General features: G+C 43.2%; 1 protein-coding gene across 1 annotated transcript in view; it reads left to right on the forward strand.

Moving 5' to 3' along the window:
- Positions 1–16,667, forward strand: part of VWA3B (von Willebrand factor A domain containing 3B) — a 231,064-nt gene that overhangs the window by 69,761 nt on the left and 144,636 nt on the right. Inside the window, exon 8 of the mRNA XM_040994133.1 lies at positions 1,313–1,438. Within this exon, the coding sequence (XP_040850067.1) occupies positions 1,313–1,438 (126 nt within the window). The remainder of the gene's footprint in view (positions 1–1,312; positions 1,439–16,667) is intronic.

The raw sequence follows: 16,667 nt of genomic DNA on the forward strand, positions 1-16,667 counted from the left end.
AGGACCCTTCATATTGCACTTTCATCGTCACAACCATTTCCCTCCTGCCTTTGTGCCCTTCTTCACTTCTGGAAGCTACTGAGCCACTGAGCTCTTCGAGTCTGGACCTGAAGGCAGGCAAAGCATCATCTCAGCCCTGGACTATTTATCTGTGGAATGAAATTTCACAGAATCTAGTTTTATTTGCTTTGAATGTGTCTATTTGAGATAGAGCACACGTACTCCCATCTGCTGGCTCACTCTCCAAATGCCCACAGTGGCCCTCAGGACTTGAGGCCAAAGCTGGGAACCAAGAACTCAATCCACATCTCCTTGATGTGTGGTAGGAACACAATTACCTGAACCATCACTACTGTCTTCTGCAATGAACATAAGCAGGAAGCTGGAGTCAGGAGCTAGGAGTCCATTCAAGACACTTCTGATGTGGGATGCAGGTGCCCCAATGGCTTATCATTCACCCTGAATAAACTTTGAATGAGAGACATAGCTGTGTCTATTTCCTAAGCAATATTATTTTCCAAGTATTGCACAGCTAAAACTAGTCCAGAAGTTGAGAAAAAAGCCAAAGAGCCATTGTTAGGTTGGGGAATAATGACGACTTATGAAAGTGGCTTAAAAGGAGCTGGGGATCTCAACCTAATGAGGAAAGGACATGCAGGGGATGCCCTCCTGTGTCCTGGAGTTTCCCTTCCTCACTGCAAGAGGCCTGGCTATGATGGGAGTGCTTCTGCGTATTCTTATTCTTTATCTTGCTTGAATGTTAGCTATAAGTTATCCTCAAATATTCTGGGTGCTACAAATGTTTACAAGAATACATTCTTTAAAAACAAAGGTTTTTTTTTTGAAAGGCAGTGACAGATATCTTCTATCTGTTGGTTTACTCCCCAAATGCCTGCAACGATCAGGGTTGAGTAATGCCCAAACCAGGAGCCAGGGGGAACTCCCATGTGGGTGGCAGAGACTCAAGTCCTGGGCCAATGTCTGCTGCCTTCTAAGGCTCATTAGGAGAAAGCTGGATTACAAACAGAGGGACCAGGACTCAAGCTAAAACCCAATATGGAATGTAGGCAACCCAATCAGTCTGTTGCACCTGCTGTCAAATAGCATGCTTGCTAAGGTCGGCATTCCAGATTTCTTGAAGGTTCAGCACTCCTTTGGGGATTTCTCTTCTGACTCCCAGTAAGAGTTTACAGGGGAGAGTGCAATGTGATGTTCATAAATGTTCGGGATAGCAGGATGGAATGTGTGAGGACCAGTGAAGGGGTCCCGTGGGTATCTCAGGTAGCCACCCATGCTGTGTTTTGCTTCACAGGAGCTGGAGTTAGAGAGGACGTGTTTCTCATTTGGAGGGAATTGGAAGAAGCTTGCAGCACGTTGGCCCAGATCCAGAGGCTGGTGGCCGAGCCTCCTAAGTCATGCGTGACCACACCAGAGTACGGTTGGTGCCATTTATGACCACTGATGTAAAAGAGGCACAGATGCTAATCATTGGGAATGGAGAATTGTTTCTAAGATCCTAACCAAGGAGTGCTCCTTGGAACCACTATACAGAGCTACTGAGTGCTTCCAGAGCTGTGCTGGGGTGTATGTGTGTGCATGTACACACATGGGTGTCCACATGCACTTGTCAGTGTAGATTGTCAAAGAAAAAGCAAAACTGGGCTGTCAAGAATGTGGTAGAAGACCAAATCTTGAGGAACTATTGCAATAGATAGATCAGTCAGTTCAGCTCAATTCTGAGTGCAGCAGGGACAAGTGAGGATATATAGCTAGGTAGCAGGAATCAGGAGCAGTGGATGAGAAATTCGTAAGAGACGTTAAGAGTAAAGGGAGATTTTTGCTAGGCGAAGGTGATAGGGCACCCCTGCAGGATGGCGGGGATGAGAAGCCTGATCAGAAGCTTCCAGTGGGTGACTCTGACTGAAACTGACTGAGAATTTTTGCTAAACCTTGGCAATGCAAAGATGCACATAAACAGTCCAAAGGTTGAGGCCTAATGCAGAGGGAACATGAAAGTTTAGTCAAGGAGAAACTTTGTCAGTACACCTAACCATAACTCTGGCCTGCAGACCTGACCCCGTCCACACTGCCTGGGGCAGGCAGTCATCCTGCTCCTATGTAGCTGAAACGGGGTCTAGATTTGTTCTCCCTGATCCTTGTTTGAGGATTTCCTTGAGCAGGGTCTGCAGTCTCCCTGCAGAAGAGGGGCACTGGCTTGAGGGAAAGAAGTGTGAAATGTCTGCCTGGAATGGATGAGGTGATAGGATACGGTATTTATGTTATTCCTTTTAAATCTGGTGGCATTTCTCAGAGTTTAGTTGAGGGCCTTTTTTTAGTGTCATTTAGAAAAGTCCCATGAAATTTTGCAGGTTAAAAGATCAGTTTGCTGGCCCTAAATGGTAATGGCAACAATGACAGCTGTCTACAGAATACTTGCCGTAGGTCAGGTGCCGCCAAGGGCTAAGCTTGTGTTGAGCCCATTTGATCCCCAAAGCTCTGTTATTTTCCCTGTTTGATGGGAGAGGAGACTGAGGCAGGGAACAATGAAGTAACTGGTACAGACAACAAATGGGGAGGTTGGTTTTGAACTCAAGTGCTGAAAACGGGCTTTCCTGCCTACATTGTCAAAAGATATATATATATATTTTTTTTTCACAAGTTTACTTATTCTTTTTATTTACTTCAAAAGTAACCTTAGAGAGAGAGAGAGAGAGAGAGAGAGAGAGAGAGAGTGAAGTGAAAAAAGATTTTCTATCTGCTGGTTTCTTCCCCACATGTCTGCAGTAGCCTAGGCCTGAGACAGGCTGAAACCAGGAACCAGGAAATCAAACCAGATCTCCCTTGTGGATGGCAGGGACTTAAGTACTTGAGTCATCCTCTGCTGCTTCCCACGTGCATCGGCAGGAAATTCAACTCAAAACACAGGCGGGACTCTATCCCAAGCACTGCAAAATGGGATCCCAAGTAGTGGCCTAACCCATGTACAACACCCTCTCCTACATGTGTCTTAACTGTACTTTCCCAGTTACTAATTAGAACTTATGTTATCATAAGGAAATGAAAGCATTTCCCCAGTGATGTGCTCTGGCTCCCCAGTCACACCAACAAAAGCCAGCTTGTTACAGTTCTACTAGTGGGTGGATCACATGGAGACGACAAGAAACCATTTTTCTGTGTTTTTCTTGACAATCAAAATATTTTCATAACAAATGAATGAGATTTGGAGTGAGAAAGACCTGGTTATAAACCCCAGCTGCATCACCAGCTTAACCTCTTTCAGCTTTTGTTGATTCTTCTGAAAAGTGACTTGTCATCATCCCGAGATTATTGTAAAGATTAAACAGAATAACGCACGCTTCACACCAAGCAGGTGCCAGCTCCCTTTTTCGCTTTCACGATTAGGGGAGTTAGTGTTCTGATTCTCCCAGGTAAATTCTTGAAATAACAGAGGATTTTCTTCTGGAAGGTGCTTTCAAGCACACCTGAAATGACAACAGTTAACAATAAAAGCAAAAACCTCAAGTGTCAGGTTCTCTTTTAGGATCCTTGCAAGTATTCACATTGAATCATCACCACAATCTTACAACACAGGTCCCACTGCCTGTACTATCTTCATTTTGAATTAAGCAACTTACCCAATGGCACAGAGCTAGTAAGTGATGGAACCTGGATTGGAAATCTATTTCATCTGTAAAAATGCTGACAATCTATCTCCCACTGACAATCTGATTTAAATCACATGGGATGACACTGGCTGGGGGAAAATTTTTTTTTTTCTTTTGAAAACTCTCCAGATGATCCTAATGTGCAGTGCAGCTTGCATCAGTGCGGCCAGGCTGTGGCTCTTCTTGGTAGTGTCCAAATGACAGGGGTAACTCTGGAGGCTAAAAGCAAGGAGGACATGTGCAGTTAGAGATGTGGTTAAATGCAAAAATGGGCTGGGGACCTGTGTAGAGGGAGGGAAAGGTTGAGGCATGAGAGACATGATAGTAGCTTTGCTAAGACTAACTTGCGGAGGGTTCCTAAGGAAACGCCTACCCAGGCTGGTCTACAGAAGCCACTCTCTTGCAGGGACACAGAGACCCAGAAAGTGCCCTGTCATCCTTGAAGAGTGAATTAAAGCAGGGGACCCATGCTGGAGCAAACATCTATTCCACAGCACTCCCTGTGCTTGGGGAGTGTGGTGGACTTAACGATGACCTCCTATCGTACGTTGAAGCCCCCACCCCCATGTGGCTATATTTGGAGACAGGGCCTTTGGAGAAGTGATTAAGGTTAAATGAGATCATGAATATAGGGCCCTACACAGAGAGGACTGGCATCTAAGATACCAGAGAGTTACCTGTGCACAGATGCGTGAGGCAACACAGAAGGCCTCGTCAGAACCCACTGCTGAGAGTACCTTCAGCTTGGACTTTCAGTTTTTGACAATGTGAGAAAATACCTTTCTCTAAAGTTACCCAGCTTTTGGGTTTTTTTTTTTTAAAGATTTATTTATTTTTATTGGAAAGGCGATTATACAGAGAGGAGAGACAGAGAGGAAGATATTCCATCCGATGGTTCATTCCTCAAGTGAGTGCAACAGCTGGAGCTGAACCAATCCAAAGCCAGGAGCCAGGAGCTCTTCTGGGTCTCCCACGCTGGTGCAGGGTCCCAAGGCTTTGGGCCGTCCTCTGCTGCTTTCCCAGGCCACAAGCAGGGAGCTGGATAGGAAGTGGGGCCGCCAGGATTAGAACCGGCACCCTATATGGGATCCTGGTGCATGCAAGGCGAGGACTTTAACTACTACACTATCATGCTGGGACCAGAGCTTTTGGCATTTTGTTATGGCATCCAGGGAGTATTATTAGGAGGTTTTAGAAGTTACTCCTAAAGCACACAAAAGAGCTATAGACCCCTAAAATTAGACAACGACTATAATTGCCCCCTTTGCTCCAATCTAATACACATACACACACCAAAAACTAAACAACAAAGTAACTTTAAGTAGAAAATTTTTGCTGTTATTGTTTACAGGATTTATTTATTTGAAAATCAGAGTTACAGAGAGAGGAAGAGATAGCTGTAACAGTCAGGGCTGGGCAAGATTGAAACCAGGAGCTTCTTCCAGGACTCCGAGCGCACAGTAGGGGCCCAGACACTTTGTCTTTTGCTGCTTTTCCCAGGCCATTAAAAGGGAGTTGGATTGCAAGTGGAACAGCCAGGACATGCACTGGCACACACAAGGGATGCGGCCCTTGCATATAGTGGCTTTACCACCATGCCACAGTACTACTACCCAAGCAGAATTTTTAAAAAATGTTTTATACTATGTTTTATTTAAAAATGGATTTAGTGGGCCCGGTGTGGTAGCCTAGTGACTAAAGTCTTCACTTTGTGTGCCCCGGAAATCCACATTGGCACTGGCTTGTATCCTGGCTATTCTGTTTCCTGTCCAGCTCCCTGCTTATAGCCTGGGAAAGCAGTCGAGGCTGGCCCAGAGCCTTGGGACCCTGAACCTGCATGGGAGACCTAAAAGAAGTTCCTGCCTCTTGGTTTTGGATTGACTCAACTCCATTCATTATGGACACCTGGGAAATGAGCCAGTGGACAGAAGATCTTCCTTTCTGTCTCTCTTCCTCTCGATAGCTGACTTTCCAAAAAAATCTTTTTAAAAAAATTGGCATTAAAAGTTTATTTGGCTACAGTGGCTTTATGCATAATGTCTGGCCCACTTGGCTTCCTACCCATAGCTCAGTATTTCTGAGGCAAAGTCTGATTTAGTCCAAGACCCTGTGTCTACTCCCCAGGAAGGCAGGTGCTGTACTGAGATTGGCTTCTCAAAAAGGCCCATGGGCCAGGGGCACATTATGGTGGATGGCTGTTGGGGGCTACGGGGAAGACAAGCTGGTGGCTGCTTGGCCACTGACAGCCTGCAGGTGAATTAGATAAATGCTGAGCTTCTTGGGATATTTACCTCCATCTGGGCTGGGCACAGTGGTTCAGGGATCAGCAGGTACATATAACCCTAGAGCCAGGAGGGAGATCTCTGGCAGAGGTGACTCATCAGCTGGTGCCTGAGATGAAAAGACCCAGCCTTCTGGTCACTGGTAGTTTTGGCCTTTTAAAATTATTGAGATAAATATTCCCTGGGTGAGGAAACAAACAGGGTGGAACTGACCAAATATGTGAAACAATCTTTTTTTTATATTTATTTTGATTATACAGGCAGATTTACAGGGAGAAGGAAAGACAGAGAGAGAACAATATTCCACCTACTAGTTCATTCCCCAGATGGCCACAGTGGCCAGAGCTGAAGCGATCTGAAGCCAGGATCCAGGAGCCAGGAACATCTTCTGGGTCTCCCACGCAGGTGCAGGGTCCCCAACTTTGGATCATCCTTCACTGCTTCCTAGGCCACAAGCAGGGAGCTGGATGGGAAGCTGGGTATTGGGACACAATCTGGTGGCCATATGGGATCCCAGCACTTGCAGGTAGAGGATTTGTTTCTTGAGCTACCACGATATACCTGAAACAATGCTGTTGGTTTTCTTTTTTCTTTTTCCTTCCCCAATTTTTTAAAAAATATTTATTTGAAAGCAGAGTGATATAAAAGTAGAAACACAGAGAAAGAAATCTTCCCACTGGTTCACTGTGGCTTCAATGGCCAGGGCTAGATCAGGCCAAAGCCAGAAGCCCAGAACTCCACCCAGGTCTCCCGTGTGGTTGACAGGGGTCCAGGTACTTTACTATCTCCTCTTGTGTTCCTAGATGTATTAACAGGGAGCTGGAGTGCAAGGGGAGCAGCTGGAACTCACACCAACATTCTGGTATGGGTTACTGCCATCACAATTTGTAGCTTCACCTACCATGTTATTATGCCAATTCCAAAACAGTGATTTTATTTATTTTTTTCTTTTTAATATTGATTGGAAAGTCAGATATGCAAGAAAGGAAGAGAGACAGAGAGGAAAATTCTATCCATTGATTCACTCACTCCCTAAGCTGCTGCAACAGCTGAAGCTGAGCTGATCCAAAGCCAGGAGCCTGGAGCTCTTCCGGGTCTCCCACATGGGTGCAGGTTCTCAAGGCTTTGGGCTGTCCTCAACTGCTTTTCAGGTCACAAGCACGGAGCTGGATGAGAAGCGGGGCCACCAGGATTAGAACCGGTGCCCATATTGGATCCTGGTGTATGCAAGGCAAGGACTTTAGCCACCAGGCTACCGCACTAGGGCCTTTTTTCTTTTTTAAGATTTATTCATTTTTATTGGAAAGCAGATCTACAGAGAGAAAGAGATACAAGAGAGAAAGAGCTGCCATCTGCTAATTTACTCCCAAATGACCACAGTGGCTGGAGCTTAGCTAATTCAAAGCAAGACACTTTGTTCAGATCTCTCACATGGGTGCAGGGTCCCAAGGCTTTAGGCTGTCCTCCACTGCTTTTCAAGGCCACAAGCAGGGAGCTGGATGAGAAATGGAGCAACTGGGACACAAACTGGTGCCTAATGTAATCCTAGTGCTTGAAGGAACAGAATTAGGCAGTTAATCCTTTGCGCTGGGTCCCAAAACAGTAGAGACTGCACAGCAATCGATAAAAGCCACTGATCGCTGAGATCCAAGGCAAAAACAAGGTAAGCTAGATTTCCTCATCCTGTTGCCTTAAGTAGTTCTTAGGCTCTGGTGGACAAAACAGAAACCCAGCTGGAGTCCAGAAGCCTTGATAAGCTTGAGAGACAAAGTTGAGACGCTAGAGATAGGCAGGCAGTTAGGATTCACAGGACAGAGAACAGGGGCAATTGTACAGAGAGAGAGAGCCAGCGGTCTGCAGAAGGTCCCTCCTTGAATCACTTGACTGTGGATCAGCACCTGCTAAATGACCTGAGGCTGATGAATGAGCCTTAAGAAACTGAAGAAAGGAAGCTGAAATTCACGTTGGCCCAGGAAAAACACCTGTACTCACCATCCTGGAGATTTTGTAACTTATGGGGCCCTGGGTAAATTACTTGCAAAGTTCTTGTTTCAATAATGGAGAATTATTAGTCTTAATCTAAGCACTGGACACTCCTAGGAATTTGTGAAAGCAAGTCCTGAAAAGAATAATCCATTCCTAGGTCACGTAACTGCATTTCAGAACAAAGCTTGAGAAAATTAGTAAGCATGCAGAAACATCCAGTTCTCAGTGATTGCACTTCACAATGATTGGCACCCAATCAGAGGTTACCTGGCATGAAAAAGAAACAGATTGTGACACTTAATGAGGAAAAAAAAAAAGCAAAATAACTGAGAATGTAGACTGACGCTAGAATTGTCAGTAAGACATCTAAAGTTTTAACTAGATCCTCTGTATTCAGAAAGTTATGGCGGGGCAGAGATTTGTTCCAGATACAGTTTGGATTTCTTTCAGAGAAGAAAATACATTATAGATGAAAAGCAATTTGAACAAGATTCATGGAATATTTGACAATGCAAGGGAAAAGATCAGTGAACTGGGAGACAGCGATAGAAATGATCCAGCATGTTTAAAAAAGAATAAACAATAAAAGCAAAGAGAAACAGAAGAGTCATTGAACTGTGGGACTTCAAGGGCCCACACATACATTTAGACAGAGTTCCTGAAGACAGGGGAGGGAAGAAGGGAACAGAATAATGTTTGAAGAAATCAGTATTCTATCTGGCCTTGTGGCATAATGGGGTGTGACACTGAGGCCCCACATGAGTAGTGTCTGCTCCACATGAGCCCTGTCTGCTCTACTTATGATCCAGCTCCTTGCTAATGCATCTGAGAAAGCACTTGGAAAGCAGCTGAAGATGTCTCAAGTGCTGGGGCCACTGCCACTGGGGAGGCACAGGTGCAGTTCTAGGCTGCTGGTCCTACCTGGCCCACCCCCGGGTCATTGTAACCACTTGGACAGTGAACCATTAGATGGAAGATCTCTCTTCTCCTCTCTTTCTGCCTGTTAAGCAAATAAATCATAAAAAAAAAACAATGTTAAAAAAAAGTTTCCAACTTTGATGATCCAAGAAGTTTAGTGAATGCTGAGTACAAGACAATAAGGAAGCTGCAACAGGAAATGTCTTAATTTGCTTAAAACCAGTAAGACAGAGGACATCTTAAAAGTAACAGAGAAAAATTTCCATGTACAAAAGAACAAGGATAAGGATGACAGCAATTTCTCATTCAAATAAAAAACAATAGAGCAATATTTTTGCTTATCTTTCTATAATTAATTAAGCATAAAACCTAGAATTTTAGTGCAAAATGTAAGTTCCTGCATTTCCATGAAATTTTTGAAGACCCCCTTGGATTATATAGGAACTGATAGAATACTGCTTAAAGTCAGACCGTAAGTTAAGGGTGTGTACTATAAATGTAAAAACTGCTAGGACAAGGCAACCAAATAGATAAGATGGAATTTAAATACTCCAAAAGCTGTCAGAAAAAGAAGAGAAAGAACAAAGAATAGTAGGACTAATAGAAAGCAAATAGCAAGATGATAAGTATAAACCCAATTGCCTATATGTCAAAACTCACTAGTTTGGGGGTTGGAGTTTGGTGCAGCAGTTTCGAGGCAGCTTGGGATGGCCACATGTGCTAGCAGAGTGCCTGGGCCTTTAGGGTTGCTGCTCACACACCTTGAGAAACAGCAGATAATAAACGCTTAGCTCCCTGCTACACAAACACAAGAGACCCAGATGGTAGTTCTGAGCTGCTGGTCTCAGTCTGGTCTAACCCTGGCTGTTGCAGGCATTTGAGCAATGAATCAGTGGATAGAAGATCACTTTGCCTCCCTATCTCTGTGTCTCTCTTTGCCTTTTCAACAAAATGAAAATAGACTTTAAAAAGTAACAAAATAGTTAGTTTAAAAATAATACCATTTTAAGCGTATAATTGTCTTGTTTATACCTTAAGATAGCTGTTGATGAAAGAGAAGGGTCTGGGTCTCTCCTGGCACTGCTATACTCCGTGTGTGATAGAGGCGTGACTGTCCAACAGGGAGAGGAAAAAATGCTACAGGATATGTTTAAAGTTAAGAAAAATTGGTCTCTCTCGATGATGATGATGCTTCAGCTTAAAATATTTTGGCACCTTCTCATGGAATAACCTTCACAGTCATTGTGTGACTCACTGGACATAATTAATCTAATCGTGTGGGGAGTCATGCTTTAATCACAAACAGATATGGACCCAAAGATTGCCATCTGAGCTTGGCTGTTTCAAAATACCAAGAACAATGTCAAATGATGAGGCTCATTCACACTCTGCAGGCACTTCCAGCTGGTGGCTCTGCAGGAGTTTGGGGTACATGTTCGTTTTGTTCTCTCTCTCTCTCTCTTTTTCTCAAATGGAGAGGTGAATGATACTCATTTTTTTTTCTTGTCATCATATTAAATAACCAGCAAGATTTCCCCATAGCCCCAAGTGGCAGTGAAGCATGTAGACATGGTATTAGAAAGATATTAAACCTGGCTGTGCCCACTTCTGGTCTATGACCTTAAACAAGATGTTTATTATTCTCTCTGCCTTAGGTTTCCTTTTTTGCAAAATGTGGATGATGATAATAGTATCTGCCACACAGAACTGTTACAAAATGAAATAAGGAAAATGTCGGTACAATATCTAGAGCAATATTAGCACATGGTTAGAATGTAATAATGTCTTTTTAAAAGATGTATTTATTTTCATTGGATAGGCAGATTTACAGAAAACAGGAGAGACACAGAGAGAAATTTTGCATCGTTGGTTCACTCCCCAAGTAGCCACAATGGCCAGAGCTAAGCTGATCCAAAGCCTGCCAGGAGCCTCTTCTGGGTCTCCCACGTGGGTGCAGGGTCTCAAGGCTTTGAGGCATTCTTTACTGCTTTCCCAGGCCACAAGCAGGGAGCTGGATGGGAAGTGGAGCAGCTGGAGCACAAACTGGTGGCCATATGTGACCCTGACACTTGTAAGATGAGGATTAACCAATTGAGCAAGTGTGCTGGGCCAAAAATCTAATAATATCTTATGAAAAAGGTGAATCCACTTATTCTTTCACTTGCTGAGAGCTTAGCATATGTAGTGCTGTACTAGATGGTACACATGGTGGTGAATAAAACACATAGAGTGAACTCATGTAAAGCAAGATCCCCAAGGACCATTTCTTCCTCAGTGAAGGTGGGAAGTCAGATGAACATGAAAGGATAATTACAACTGGAGAGTCATGACAAAGTAGGAGACCCTGAGCTATTCTGTAAGGCTAAGACAGCTTCCTTGAGGACATGATTTTGGAGCTGGTACCTAAAGGGGAATGAAGTAAGTTGATGATGTGAAGGGATGTTCCTCAGGGAGGAGTGTGTACAAGACTGTAGATAGTAAATGCAAAGGCCCTGGGACAGGAGAGCGCATGCCACCTTAGAAGAACTGGAAGCTCAGAGTTCAGTGATGAATCTGGGAGGGTGGGCAGAGACTGCATCATGCTGGCTCTAAAAAGCAATGGTATGGATATTAGCCTTGAATTTCATACCAGTGGTCACCATTTAGAGGAATTTATGCAGGGGAATGATTGGATTTGTATTTATAAAAAAAACAATCATTTCGACTGTTAGGTGGAAAACCATTTGGAGATGAAGAAGCAAACATGGCTGAGGGAAAATAGGATATAAGTACAGATGACTGATGATGACACCTCGGGCTAGGGAGTTAGTATGTTGAGAAGGGACTATGGACAGAGAGGGGAGGAAGAGTCCAGCTGTTAGATTCGCAAGGCTTGAGGTTGAGGGAGACAATGGAGATTCTGGGAGTCAGGTGCCAGGCACTAAGCTGAGAGGATGCTTGGGGAGAACTCAGTGTTTCAAGGGAAAGTGATGGATTTTGTTGAATCTATTTGTCCTGGCGTGTCCTAGAGAGGCCCACTGGAAAGGTATGGGGGACAATAGATGATACAGGTCTGGGAAGCAGATTGCTATGAGTAAAACCCTGTTGGGGTGAAGCGCACGTCTTTTAGAATAAAGGTAAGTGTGAACACATCAAGTAGGGGAGCTAAGCCTCTGAATCTTTGATCACAAGGTCTCTGGGTTCTCATATTTGGAGACGAATGTACCATCAGAATTTTCTGTTCCACACCAGTAATAACTGTCTAGACGAAGATTACATAACCAACATGATGACGTATGGACAAGTAATTTATAGAGAATGTGAAGTTGTTTACAGATCATTTGAATTTGTTTACCTTCTTGTCTTCCCATTTGGCTCAAATGGGCCCATAGAGTAAGATCTGGCCACAGCACAACTCTTGGTTACGCAACTAGAAACAAATGGAATACCAAAGTGGCCACACATCAGGCAAGGCAAAAAAAAAAAAAAAAGAATATATTATTTCTTCCCACGTCCTACTTTCTCCAACATTCCTCAATGTCTTTAAAGCTCTCTTTAACTCAAATGTTACTGATTTAATAAGGAGTAAGTGAAAGTGCTAGAAAAGACCAAGACTATATTACTCAAACATGTATTTTTTTCATGGAGAGTGAGCTCTATATTTTCTAAACAGAAATCACACACAGAAGAACATCTGTATTGGAAAAGCAATTAACACAGCCATAACTCAAATTTAAGGCTCAAAAACTGCTCTGAAAGTGTGGGAGAACAGTTGATCAGAATTTTCTAGATAGGATGCATTTGATTTAGAATGAATCTTGGAAAGCAATATAACATGTAATGTCGAAGTTAAAATCACATTGCTAGAAGTGATTGTATGTTTGCAGTTGGCATAGCAGTTAAATTTCTGCTTGAGATCCATGCCACCCTTCTCAGAAGTGCCTGGGTTGGAGCCCTACACTCTCCTCTTTTATTTTTGTCCAGCTTCATGCTGATGCACACTCTGGGAGGTAGCAGGTGAGAGCTCCAGTGGTTCAGACCCCACAGATTGAATTCTCAGCTTCTGGATTTCGCTTGGCTTAACTTCACTTGTAGCAGGTATTTGGTTAGCGAACTGTGAATTGAAGATCTTTATGTGTGTGTGTGTGTGTGTGTGTGTGTGTGTGTGTGTGTGTGTGTGTGTGCTTTTCAAATAAATAATCCTTTTTTAAAAAAAATGTGGAAAAACCTAACAGATTCATTAATTATATGTGGTAGGTTTGATTCCTTTAATTATGATAAGATTGAACGAACATAGGCCATAATGACTAAGTTAAGGCCCTCCAAGAATTCTCTACTCCGTAAAAGCAATGAGGATATTTGAATCAACTTTTTTAGAAATCCATAAATTAACCCAAGATGTTTATGGGCAATGTTTGTTTAAGAAAAAATGACTGGTCACACAGTGGCATCATTTTACTCGAGAGGCTTTTCTGTTTTCACCTCCCATGTGTTGGTTATTCGGTGGAGCGATTTTCGACTCCATGGTACTATAATCCTGTTGTTGTTGTTTTAATTCATGCCAGTTGTTGACCTTATTTCATGGCTTCTCATATAAGGGAATGTATAGTGATAGAGTAATAGAGACTACCACATCCAGATGTGGGGATACAATGCAATATGCACCCCTGCTTCCAAATCAAAGATGGACTCCCAGTGAAATTGTTGCACACGACTAGACAGTGGGATGCTGGACTGTCGGGCATTGTGCCAGCAGTGTCGGGCACACTTAAATAACAGACTGATGGAATTATGACTCCTTATGAAGGATTACACTATTGTAGCAACATGGGGAAAACCAGTTGGGAGGTGGGAATTTGTAGAGGAGGGAATCCCAGACTCCATGGAATTATAACAAAATTTTAAAAATTCAAAACAAAAATTCAAAAAAAGAAAAAGAAAGATGAAGACCTGTGGGTAAGCTAGAAGAACTGTGGGTGGATAGCATTTTAACTTGTCCTAGTCACGTTTCACCATTCCAGCTCCTCAGTAGTTTTGAAAAGCATTACCTGTAGTTACAGGAAAATCAGCAGCCTAGGGGGGTTGAAGCAGCACTGGGGGTTGAAGTTCCCTCCAAGTCCTGTTTCCAGAGGATTCTCTTGATTCAGCTCATCTGGTGGTTCTCAAGCAGACCCCCCTTGCAAGGCCATCTTTCTTGGACCTGACTTTGAGCTTGCCCAGTATGAAAAGTCTTCCCTGAGGATAATGAGAAGTAATTGACTAACCTTGTGGCTGCCTGAGGTTGGGGGTAACAGCCAGCGCCCCACAGCTTCAGAGAAAAGCCTGGAGAAAATGTCCACTGGCATTTGACAGTCTGACATATTCCTGCGACCATGTACATGCACAGGGCTGTTGTGTACACGAGGACTGTATGGATGCCCAGAAGAAGCCCCGACAAGCGCTCTCCTTTGGGATCTCTGAGCTCTCTTTTGGGATGACCCCAAGGCCGTGCACAAGCAGGAAATGAAGAATGACAGACTTGTAAACTCATACAGCCCCCACATTTGGGTTCAGTACGTCCTCAGAGTCCCTCAAACAAAGAGTGGTCCGAAGCATTTAAGGACATTTCTGTTTAATTTTTAGCCGACTATTGAACTCAATAAGCAGAACTTTCAGTGACTACAATGACAAAAAGTGCTGATTTTTAAGGAACTGAAAAATCACCAAACTAACACTAATAAAGAGAAACCACAAGAAACCCTGGAGAGGTGGGAGAATCAGATTTTTTTAAGATTTATTTTTATTTATTTACTTATTGGAAAATTGGACTTAAAGAGTGAAGGAGAGACAGAGAGAAAGATCTTCTATCCATTAATTTACTCTTCAAGTGGCTGCAACAGCAGAAGCTGAGCCGATCCAAAGTCAGGAGCCAGGAGCTTCTTCTGGGTCTCCCACATGGTCCAAGGCTTTGGGCCATTCATTACTGTTTTTCCAGCTAAAAGCAGGGATTGGAAGTGGAGCCTAGCCAGGATAGGAAGTGGAGTAGCCGGGACACTTACCAGTGCCCATACGCAATTCCGGCAAGTGTGAGGCAAGAACTTTAGCCACTAGGCTACCGCACTAGGCCCAAGAATCTGGTTTTCACAGTTGCCATACTTATTCCTTAAAATGACCATTTGCCAATTAAAAAAAAAAAAACACAAAACCTTGAGACCTGCAAGGAAATAATTAAGTATGGCTCATTCAGAGCAAAAAGGCAACCTCTACAAAAAGTTTCTGAGGAATCCCAGACATTGACCCTACAAGACAAATATAGTAGATAACTCATTAATTTTTAAAAGAGATTTATTTCTTTTTATTGGAAAGACGGATTTAAAGAGAGAAGGGAAGACAGGAAGGTCTTGGGTCTGCCTGTTCGCTCCTCAAGTGGCTACAATGACCAGAGCTGACCTGATCCAAAGCCAGGAGCCTCTTCTGGGTCTCTCCCACACGGGTGCAGGGTCCCGAGACTTTGGGGCCGTGCTTGACTGCTTTCCCAGGCCACAAGCAGGGAGCTGGAAGTGCAGCAGCAGGGACATGAACTGGCCACCGTATGGGATTCCGGTGCTCATGAGGTGAAGAGTTTAGCCACTAGGCTGCTACGCCAGGTCTGATAACTCATTCATTTAAAAAATTAAACAAAAAAAAATTATTCAGGAGGATGAGAAAGAGGGAGAGAGAGAAGGCAAGCACTGATTCACCCTCAAAAGCTCGCTATTACTTTCTGGCCTGCTCTCCCACATGGATGTCAGCAGCTCAGTCATCTCACTGCTGCCTCCTAAAGCCTACATGAAGGGAAACCTGGTCAGGAACCAGCACTGGGAATTAAACTGAGGCACTCTGTTGTAAAATGTGAAAATCTCAAATAGCATTGGCTGGGTCAAATGCTTATGCCCAGATAAACCATTTTAAATATGTCAGATACCCAAAGGAAGCTATGTCTAGAGGGTTAAAGAAGGAATTTTAAGAACAGCGTCTTACCAAATAGAGAATAAAGTCAGGAAAAAGTTTTAATAACCAAATATAAACTCTGGAGTTGAAAAGTGCACATAAGAACTCACTAGATGAGTCCACACCAGAGCAGAGCAAGCGGAAGACTGAACCAATGAGTTTGTTGATAGATCGGTCAAGATCATCCTACTGATGTATAAAGACAAATGAATAAAGTATCCGAACTACAGAGACCTTTACAACGCCAGCAGCAGCCAGAAGCATACCAACAGTGGGAATCCCAGAAAGCTAAGAGGAAGGAATGGAGGGAAAATAGAGGGAGAAATTAGAAAAGGTATTTGAAGAAATCTTGTAATGTCAGGGAACTTCCTACATTTGATGAAAATGTTAATCATCCAAAAAGGCTCACTAGACTCCCAGGTAGGATAAACCTAGAGAGCCACATGAAATCGTAATCATAATGAAGCTGTTGAAAACCATAGACAGAGAATCTTGAAAGCAGAGATGTGACTTATCATATAAGTGATTATACAATCATAATCCCGGGCTGGATTAAAAAACTTCATTTTGCATCAGAAACCCAACAAGGTAAGAAAGCAGTGGGAGGAAATTGTCACAGTGCTGCAAGAAATGACTAAAATCCAAGAATATCCACCAAACTATTCTTCTTCAAGCAGAATAAGCAAAAATGGAAATCATTTCTAGCAAAAATGTCCCACAAAAAATATTAAAGGAAATCCTTCAGGATGAAGTGAAAGGATGAAAGTGCACCCAGAAAGAAAACTACATAAATACAGAATTGATTTTTTTTGTTTATAACTGTATTTCCTATAGTATTTGAAAGTCAGCTTCATGAGGCAGTAATTTA

Source organism: Ochotona curzoniae, unplaced genomic scaffold (assembly GCF_017591425.1).
Source record: "Ochotona curzoniae isolate NIBS_2020 unplaced genomic scaffold, NIBS_Ocur_1.0 contig_883, whole genome shotgun sequence".
Lineage (NCBI taxonomy): Eukaryota > Metazoa > Chordata > Mammalia > Lagomorpha > Ochotonidae > Ochotona > Ochotona curzoniae.